This window comes from Panicum hallii, chromosome 9 (genome assembly GCF_002211085.1).
Source record: "Panicum hallii strain FIL2 chromosome 9, PHallii_v3.1, whole genome shotgun sequence".
In the NCBI taxonomy this organism is placed as follows: domain Eukaryota; kingdom Viridiplantae; phylum Streptophyta; class Magnoliopsida; order Poales; family Poaceae; genus Panicum; species Panicum hallii.
In genome coordinates this window covers 55600324-55610967 of record NC_038050.1, presented here as the reverse complement: position 1 = coordinate 55610967, position 10644 = coordinate 55600324, and the positions used below count along the sequence as shown (strand labels likewise).

The 10644-nt window shown below is 45.6% G+C and overlaps 1 protein-coding gene across 1 annotated transcript; it reads left to right on the top strand.

The window, feature by feature from the left end:
• Nucleotides 1-6656: 6656 nt before the first annotated feature.
• LOC112873161 (CBL-interacting protein kinase 7-like) lies at nucleotides 6657-7765 on the top strand. The gene is made up of 2 exons (XM_025936181.1): nucleotides 6657-7016; nucleotides 7703-7765. Exons 1-2 carry the CDS (start codon nucleotides 6657-6659, stop codon nucleotides 7763-7765), a joined length of 423 nt encoding a protein of 140 aa, XP_025791966.1.
• Nucleotides 7766-10644: the final 2879 nt, after the last annotated feature.

Here is a 10644-nt window from a genome sequence, read left to right as displayed (position 1 = left end):
TGCACATCCGGCCCATTAAAATATGGCCCATTTTCTAATCATTCTATTATCATTTCAACCCAAATCAAGATATAAACCAGCCTATATATAGATAAATTCCGATCCAACATCTCACCACGTACATACAACATCGAAGTTTTTCGATTCAGCATGAAATCGGTCTAACTCTAGTTAATCTAGCACAAAATCTCATAATACTGCAAATAAAAAGTAGCTTCAAGCACGAGCTCAAGTTTTGCATTCATGCTTACATCCACAGATGCTGATGCCCGGACCTCTTTGCTGATAACTCTGCAAATTAAATTGTAAGCGACAAAATCAAAATAGATTACTTTTAAACAGCCAAACGGCAGATGATTTATATGTGACAGTGACCTGACCAAAGTCCATGGATAGTCCAGAGGTGATCACCGAAAAGAATCAACCCATCTTCAATATATTTAGCTTTGGCGTGCTGCAAAACAAAAGGGCATTTACAGTTTGTAAATATTTATGCATTGACATTTAAGAAATAAAAGAGAAAAATTATATGCTCTTCCTATAGTACATATTTATGGGGATGAAGAAAGGAGATAGGTAAAAATATATGCTGGAGATAGGCAAGAATTCAATTCTTGTTCCATAGGTTCAGTTAGGCATTTCAATCTATGCTCCTTGCAAATTACAGAACCGAACCAATATAGCATTTGATGATTCACATTTCTTAAATTCTTATTCCATAGGTTCAGCTACTCAGGGAAGCATGTTTAACTGAACCTATGCTCTTTGCAAATTACAGAATAGATCCAATATAGCATTTGATTATTCACATTTCTTAAATTCCATTCAAGCTAAGGCAGTATAGATGCACATAAAGATCAAGCTAGAAACAATCACAACTACTCAGCGAAGCATACTTTCATGCAATAGACATTCAGAGCTGACATACAAGGATAAAAAGCATTCAGATCATCTAGAAGTACCTTGGCAACTCAAGCTACCGACCACTTGAGCATGTCGGCCCAATGGAATTCTGCAAACAGAAATTAAGAGACATGGTTAAGCAAATAGTTGAACAGGACTGAGATTGAAAGTTGGCACTTGCAGTAGAAGCACAGGCACCGAAGAACAAAACTATCATTCAGCAGAGATAGCACGTGGCAGATGGACATGCCACAGATAGAATAGAGAATAGAATATTTGCATTGCAATTTACATGCAGGATGGCAAGAGCCCAAAAAGATGTTGAGGTATCATCAGAGACTTAAATACTTGGGAATCAAAGGAGTTTCAATAATTTTTGAGCTCATTTACTATTTTCAGTAGTTTAAATGAATTTCTGTACGTTTATTAAAAATAATTACAATTTGAACTACATATATCTCAAGCAATATTTAAAAAATTACAAAATAATATATTTTAAGTACAGCTGTTCTATTATACCTCATATCCTAACAATAGGTAAAAAATTTAAATGTTTGTTAGGGACAATGAAACTTCTATTTACAACCATATTATAAAATAATGATGATAATACCTAAAACTTCTTCGAAAATTCTGTAAATTTGAATAGAATTATTTTATAGACATATAAGCTTGACATAAAAGTTTCATAAGATTTATGATAATTGGAGTATACATTGTTCACAAAATGGATAGATCTTTCACATTGTTTCAAACAACTCAAGTTAAACTTTGAGATTTGCATACATCATAATATTTTTGAACTCTTATAAACTTCAAATTTGAACACAATCTTATGTTTACCATAATATTAGAAAATATGAAGTTATATTGCCATTGTTATAAAAAACATATGTTTTTCTATTCTCTACTTACATAAAAGAAAATAAACTATATCAAAAAGATCAAGAATAGCAATTTATATACAAACAAATACCACTAAATGAAAGATCGTGATTTTAGAGAAATTTAGGAAAAGGAACCATCAAATTTGAAGTTTTTACGAGAGAGAAATACCAATTACAAATTTTAATTCCAAATTAAAAAGAAAGAGATGAACTGTTCATATGTTCTTCATGTGAATCCACGTGGCAGTGTGGGTACAGATAGGTATTAATGTCGACTTTTACCATAATCAAGCTAGTAGACCAGTGGTAGTGTATGCTTGACTCCTCTACGAGGTCACGAGTTCGAACTCTAGCCATATCATTCCAATTTAGAAAAAAACTCGTCTAGCAGGCCAGCATACAGCCTACCAATGACTCCGGCTCGGAGCCCATAAATGACGCGGCGGCGGCCATTCATTACATCGAATATAAGAATGACAAACCCTATAGATCTAAATCCCAAGAGTTGACATATACGACGAGGCGGTATGGGGTGGTATGGCGGGCTCAACTCTGAGTCCTATGTCGTGGGTTCTATGCCTACTTGATCATCATTTTTTTTCTCTTTTTACCATTTTAACGTTGAAACATGGCGCAGCAGCCGCCATCGCACGCGGGCCACATGAGCTTTTATGCTTGACTCGATGTTGCACTGGGCCGGTGTGCAGGGGCAGGCCCAGGATTTGAGAGGTGCGTATTCAAAATTTTAAGTAGTGCAAAAAAATTAACAGCCCAAAGTACATATTAGTAGCACATAATTGAGTATCGACAACGCAAATTGTTCAACATATAAATAATAGACGTACTTAATGATCAACATATCAAAGTCTAAATTGCAATGACAGTTTTTAGGAAAGAAATGAACAAATTTTCGCTAACCTTGGTGTTAATTGCCCTTGCCGCCTTGCTGGCTTGCCCCTGTGCTTGCGCCAATCCCTGCTCCCGCCTGGCGCCTACCTAATGCGGTGCTGTGATGCTGGCCACTGCGGCGCTACCTTGTCGCCGGCTCGCGGCCCTCCGCCTGCCTGCACCTCAGCGCCTGCCGCCTTGCCTCCGCAGCCAGCCTTGCCGCCGCCGGCTGCCCGTTGCCCGCGCCCCACGATCCCTTCGCGGCTCTCCGACTGCGCCCCTACTGCTGCCACCTGCGCCTGCCCTCGCCGCCGGTCGCCGTGCCGCCTGCCCCTATTGCCGCGCGCCGCCGCCTAGGGTTGCAGCTGGGATGGCCGGTCGGATGGGGAATCGGGACTCAGGAGGAGATCAAGGGCGAGTGGGGTGGGTGGATCTCGAAAGAAAGATAGGGAGCCGCGTGGGGTGGGCTGCCCAGGTGGGCCGTGGGGTGGCAACATTGGCTGTTAGTGGGGAGATGGGACGGGGGAGGTGAGCTGCTTCTTGTTTTAAGCCTGTTATGCTGATATTATGTCTATTTTTCGTTTTTTCTTCATATACTTGAGAAATACACTATATATAATTTTTTTCTAAAAATAATGGGTATTCAACTGAATACCTTTGATTCAGCATGGGCCCACCCCTACCGGTGTGGACTAAAAGGAAAGAGAGAATGTATCGGGGCCAAAAATATTTTCCCATACAACAAAAACTTTAAAAATAATAAAAATTGAATTTAAATATGAATAAAATGATAAGATTTCATATAAGAATATTCTTGTGCAAACAAAATATTATGTAGCAACTTGGATGCATATTTTTACTCGGTATCTTATGATGATGCGTGGGCTCATGTTAACTATAACATATTTTTCTTTATCAACATTGTGGTTTGAGCACGATATCAAATCCGTGACTATTTCTGTTTTAGTTCTATGACGTCTTCAGAGGTTTGTCACAGAAACTGGACCCAAATTAGAGTCCGTATGGGCTATTTGCAAAATTATGATGAAAATTCATAAATCGTCATGGATGTTGTCTATTTAGGACGGTTTTTGTAAACATCACAAAAAATTCATCATAGATTAAATGATTTCTTGTAGCACATCGGTTCCTGGCCCAATGGAAATACCCACATAATCAAGTTGGGATGACTAGCGAACTCAAGTTAGAGAAGGGTTCCTCTTAATGAAGAAATACGTGCTCAGGCACGGCCGCGCAAAAAAAGTTAGAGAAGGGGAAAATTGGGAAAATTTTGGGAATAGTTTTAAGATTATGCAAATACCCACATAATCATATCTTATATGTCCGTGTGTCCGATAAATTTATTACCAAAATATACTCCTAAGAATATGTTGGATTAGAGTTTTTTAGCAAATCATGCTAAAATTAAAGAAAAACTTGTAGCGATATTTCTGAAATTTCATTTTTAGTGGCAGGGTCTTGTAATTTTATTTCCCAAAATTATTTCTCTCAGCAAGAATGAGACCATGTGCCATGGTCGTGCACCAGCTGGTGGAACAAGCCGCGCAGAAGCTTGTGGAGTGGAGGCGGAGCAGGTTGCCTATCATGCTTGGCATGGTGATCTTTGGCATCCAAGGTGGTGAGACTGGCCAAAAGTGATCGTGATCGACATGGTCCCTGCCCCACAAACATGAAATACATGCAACAACCTTGATGATAGATCACTGGACAAGAAGAACGTCAAGTCCAGCAAAAAACCAAAAACAGACACAAGAAATGCTTCACTCACTGGGAGCAAAGTAAGCATGCATCCAAAGGAGTTGTTGCTTGCTAGGTGCTACGAGACGAGAGATGTCACACGAGGGAGCATGCATGGCGCTATGGACACTCATCGATGTACCTAGCCATCTTTTCTCATATGAAAAGCCTCAACACTAGTAACCTCCTCGACTTTTTATGTAGCTTTTATATTTCAGTTTCTCTTTTATTTTGGAGACACTCAAGTTAGGTGCATATACTGTAACACTTCTGTCAGCTCCATATTTCCTTACCTTTTAGTTTGGGCATGTTTGAGTTTGGTATGTATAGCTCCACGAGAAGAACTTCTATGGGATGTTTACATTGTTGGTGAAGATATTCTTGTGAGAATGCCCCAATATGATAAACCATGATGAGTCATTTGGGATGATCGATATGCTAATGAGTTGCGAGAGAGGAACAATATAGACTTAAGAGAACTTGGTTATAATGATGTCATTTTCATAGTTCAATTTTAACTAAATATCTTTATACTTCCCTAAATCTTGTAGAACATCATAAATTTTAGTGTATAATATTTTTGTCACTTATAGCTACAAGAAGTTGTCCACGTGTATTTGCATGTAACTAGCGTTATTGCGACACGCGGTCACTTCGTCACCCTGTGTCTCTCAAAGTGTTATCCCGATACGACAAAGTTGTCGATGACTGTACACTATCCACTTTTTCATTAATAGAAGAGACAATACTCCATAACGGCGAACACGGATATGTTGACTGACAAGTCAAAATCACCGTCAAAGGAGCATCCATGTACGGAAAGTTCACACCGCATGAATTAAAAGAACTGAGAATTTCGAATTTCACAGTGATGATTTGTTTCTGAATTTGTGATCTACAAAGATACTACGCTCTAACTGAAGCAATTTCACCATTCCCAGTTACTGCAAACATGGAAGGTGTAGTAACACCAGTAAATGCACTTGTATTCCTCCTCGTCTCTCTCCATGTTCGTCGAACCAACTGTTGCCAGAGCTGAGTCACACCATCCCCATCCAACATAACCTCCTTCTACAACCCTCCCAGCAGACTCTCTCCTATATATGCCAAGTATTGCATCCTTCGCTGGCTCTCTCCCTCCTACATCAGTCTCTCTCTCTCTCTCTCTAGAAGTACTGTACATCTCTCCACCATCAGGTTTACCATGGTTGCTCGGGTGTGGGAAGTCCTCAACGCCAGCCAGAACAAGAACGCCTGCAGTGCGTACCTGCGCGTCCTCTCTCGGCCGACCGAGCAGGAGGTTGCCCAGAAGGTGATATACCTCCTCCTCTGGCTGGAGACAAGCATGGGGATCGACGTCCTCAACAACGTGGCGGCCATGGCGCCCGGCGACACCACGCTCACGCAGGTCGCCATGGAGGCGGAGGCCGTGTACAGCTACCTCCTCTACGTCCACCACACGCTGCCACAACTCCAAGTCATCCCGACCATCGTGGCCCTCTGCGGTGGCGGTCGGCTGGTCGACTTCAGGTTCTTCAAGTTCCACAGGGGCGTCGCCGCGCGCGGCGTCATCGTGATCGAGGACACCGTCGCGGCGCTCGTGTTCGACGACAACCTGCACGCAATGCTGCGCCGGTTCCCCAACCCAGTGCCAGCTCCGGAGCTGATGGCGCCGCCGTTCGTCGCCCTCAAGAGGACGCCGTCCGTGGACTCGGAACTGTGTTCTTTGCGTTCCCCGTATGCCACCCTCTAAGCTCAGAAGACATCAAGAACTACTTTGAGCGGTAAGTACGTGTCAAGCTAGTCAGAAATTAATTCGTCTTGACAACCGTCAGTAGAGAAAAAAAATGGCAGCTGCCAGGAGCAATCTCTTTATTTTTGTCCCTGAACTGCTATGACTAATTTCATGTACGTATTTGCAGGCGCCCGGTGTTTGGGCGCTGCATCGAGCACATCGCGATGGAGCAGCCGCTTCCGGGACAGACGGCGAAGCACGGTGTCATCGTGTTTAGGACGAGAAAGCTAAGAGCAACTCCAAGAAGCTAAGGTATAATGCTAACTAAATTTAGAGTTTTAGTAAAAAAATAGAAACCTTCTTAACCAGTGGGATAAACCAACACTCTCTAAAATCTTGACTATCCATATTCAAATCACCTGCATGGGCGATTTTTTTCCCCTCGACGCCCGCTGGACGTCTGGTGCCTCAGCGAGATCTCCGCCATGCGCCGCCTCCGCCACCCGAACGTGCTCTGCCTCCGCGAGGTGCTCGCCACGCGCTCCGTGTACCTCGTCATGGAGCTAGCCCCCGGCGGTAACCTCCTATCCCGGCTCGCCTCCCTGCCCGCACGCAGGCTCCCCGAGCACGCCGCGCGCCGCGTGTTCCTGCAGTTGGTGTCGGCGCTCATCTACAGCCACGCGCGCGGGGTGTTCCACCGCGACGCCAAACCGCAAAACATGCTCCTCAACACCGACAGCAACCTCAAGGTCTTCAACTTCGGCCTTGCCGTATTCCCGGACTCGCTCCGCGACGACAGCCGCCTACAAACCGCCTGCAGCACCCCCACCTTCACGGCGCCCCAGGTGCTCCACCGCCTACGATGGCGCCAAGGCCGATGCCTGGTCCTATGGTGTCATCCTCTTCGTCCTCCTCGCGCCGCCGCGAGTACATGGTCCCGCGGTGGGTGTCGCAGCCAGCGCGCCAAGGGACGGGGAGGAGCGTCGGCGCGACGGCCACGCGCAGGGAGGGGGCAGCCGCCCGCGCCTCCTCGGCCACAAGGGAGTAGCGGCGGGGACAAGCCGCGCTGGCAGGGAGGGGCAGCGGGGAGGGGTGGACGCCCGTGCCTCCTTGGTCTCTGGCGAGGTCGGCCAGCATGCCTCCGCCGTTGCGCGCTAGGTAGGAGGGGCGCCGGGCGGTCGCGCGCTCCTCCGCCGCCGCGCGCTGGCTGGGAGTCCGTCCGGCTGTTGCTCCACCGCTGCACGTGGGCTGGAAGGGGCGGCCGCGAGTGGCGGTCAGGCAGGGATGGGGTTGCTGCTTGGGCAGGGGGCGTGGGGATGGAGCAGAGGGGCGGGGAGGGCGAGCGGGAGGAGGAAGTGCTGCGGGAAAAGAGCGCGCGCGAGGTAGATGGCGAGTCGGAGCCGCTCGGCAAAGATGCCTAGCGGAAGGGAGGGGATGCCGAGCCAGATAGAGAAGAGAGGAAGATGGAGAGGCTGTTGGATCTTTTTTTCAGTATTTTTCCATCTTTACATATTCGAATGGATTTAGCTAGGCTCTTAGAGTTGCTCTAGGGAGAGTTGCTCTAGGGGACCAGGCAATGTTCAAGAAGACCTGAGCGTTCTTCAGTGTCAACGGCCACGACATGTGGGTGCAGTGCTACATGCCTCCGTGCTAAACTCGCCGTGTCCATCATGGGCTCATGGCTGAGTGCCTGAGTCCACTGTTCTATGTATGTTTGCGCGGTTGCGCCGCGGAATGCATGGTTGATCAGCGGTACTTTAATTCCTGAAATTGCATTTGTTAGTTGTTTTGTTGTTCAACAATCTGGCGATTGACCAGGTATCCTTGTCGTGTTTGGAATAATGGAATGCTGGTTTCTAGTCCATTTGGATCCTGTGCAAGGCTGCAAGCTATATAAAAGTATGCAAGCTATATACATACAAAATCTGTTCCTTCGTGCAAGTAACGGTCGACCCTCCTGTGCTGTGTGGCTGTGGCCACCCTCTACCTCCTGCAGTGGAATGAAAAACTGTGTCATCTGTTCTCTATTCTGCCGAAGGGATCCTTGTCCTATGAGTCTCTAAGGTTGATGCCATACTGACAATAATTTCAGTCCTCAACGCATAGCCCATCTTGAAAGCAAAAACACTACTTTTGATTTCAGAGTTCAGATATACAACTCCAGAACCATTAGTCCATATGCGTTACTGCCAATGGCATCTGCTCCACAGTACAATGTCAGAAACACCCTGAAGTCAGTCGTTCTAATAACCATGCCATTTTGGGGTCTCTCAACTATGTCACCCACCTAAACACACCTGAAAGTTGGACAGGTGAATATTAGCATTTGATCTTGTAAGGGTAATGACCCTTAGCCATTTGTGATTTTGGTGATTGAATAACAACATAATCATTGGAACTAATACGTTTATCAAGATATACCTTTGTGGATATTTATAGGTTCCAAGAATACAATGGAAGCCATCAAATGATCAATAGAGAAAAGACCTGTGAAGAAACTAAGTCAGAACCTCACCGCCGCATTTGAGCAACCCATTCGGTGAGGGTCGGGGCAGAAGAACCACAGCATCAATAGGTGATCAAGGCCAGCAGAAGCAGAAGTCTTTGGAATGACCGATTCATTCGGTCATGTCCATCAAGACAACCACCGAACCAGCCGGTGACCCTGAGAAGCTGAAGAAAGTCTCTGGAATGACTGACTCATTCAGTCCTGTCCGTGAAGACCATCACCGAATCAGTCGGTGGTGCTAGAAGGAAGAAGGATGGCTCTAGAATGATCGAAACATTCGGTCATATCCACTAGAGCACCACCGAATCAATCAGTAAGGCTCTTGAGGCCCGGGAGTCAGTTGCCCGACGGCTATCCTGCACAGTATCACCGACTCATTTGGTGGTGGCATTGTGAGGGGACCGAATCGGTCGGTCAAGGTAGATTTTCTACCTATTGGTGCAACGGCTAGTCTTTTTAGTTCGGGTTATAAATACCCCCACCCGATCGTTTCAAAGGTGTTAGAGCTTGGAGGACCTATAGGCTTGGTTCCTACACACATTCAAATGCTCTATCCACCAAAGTGATTAAGAGAAGATTAAGACAATTAGCATAAGTCTTGAGGTTTGATTAGTGCTAGTTTAGTAGCGCATTGCTTTGGGTGTTAGCCTAGAGTTAGGCGAGGTTTGCACACCTCTTTGTTATTAGCACTTGTGCGCATCAAGATTTTCACTGCACCCCATAAATAAGATTAATTTCTAAAGACTTGAAGTCTACTCGGGGCAAGAGCACCTCATAGCCTCGAAGCAGCCTGAAAGATACTCGGGGAAAAATATTCTAGGTGAAGTTCCGAAGAACTCGAAGATGCCTCCAGAAGTACGCGGAAGCGTGCACTGCTCGACTACGAAGAGCTCGGGAGCTTATCAGACCCGGAGCCACAGGATTGCTTACATAGCAAGGATCTGGGTAGAATAAGGATAGGGTATGTCCTATACCTTAAATCTGCTGTTGTAATATAATATACTTGCATACGAGTAGGATTTGTCAGTACAGAAGGAAACTACTCGGATAGTGTCCGGGTAGGACTTTTAAGCTCGTATTAGGCTAGATTTCCTTATAAACCTGCCCCAGAGTATATAAGGGCTGGCAAAGACCCCTCCAAAGCATAACCTACAACCTAAAAATCTCAAAAAATACAAACCATTAAAAGGACGTAAGGTATTATACAAGTCGCGGCCCGAATATGTTTAAACCTTGTATTGCTTGCATCTTCGAGTTCCTGATCTCAACGACATTCTACCTACAAATCAACCACCTCGAGATATGCCAAGGTGGATTTAGCGGTAAAATAGCGACATATAGACCCATGGCCATACATGCGAACTGCAATAAAACTGGTTCAATCAAAAAATAGCATACTGCATACTGGTGCTATGTTTCTATCCTGCATGGGGAGAGAGAGCATGACTGTCCATTAACTTCAGGGTAAATTTGTTGTTGGACACTCTTCAATATTAATATTTGTTGATGGACACCTCTCAATTCTATCTTTACCAATAAACACTCTTCAAGTTCACATATTTGCTATAAGACACTACATGTATTATAATATTTATTTTCTAATTAAAGGAGTAATAGAATTAAAAGAAAGACCAAACTGTGAAACTACCCCTGAGATCTTATCCTATTCATGCGATCCCTCCCTTCCCTTCCACCCATTCCCAGCCCACCGACAGCCACCCTCGTTCCCCACCTGCGACAGGCTGCAGCGTCGCAGGCCACCGCCTGCAGCTCAAGCGACGGTGCCGCCGGCCTCAGATTCCACCAAAATCGAGCCTGCTGGTGTAGCTCCGCCAAACCCTCGCACAAATCAGTGCCGCGCTCCACCCCAGCTCAGGAATCGGACGCCGTTGGCCCCTCGAATCGGCGCCCCAGCTCCCAGACGCCGGCGCCGCCGCGACTCGCCCCGCGCTTGCAGTAAGTGC

Bases quoted from the DNA above. Each gene is read 5' to 3' on its own strand.
- LOC112873161 (XM_025936181.1), top strand. From the start codon at position 6,657: ATGCGCCGCCTCCGCCACCCGAACGTGCTCTGCCTCCGCGAGGTGCTC. The intron at 7,017-7,702 runs GTGCTCCACCGC...GGATTTAGCTAG, and splicing joins CCACCTTCACGGCGCCCCAG to GCTCTTAGAGTTGCTCTAGG.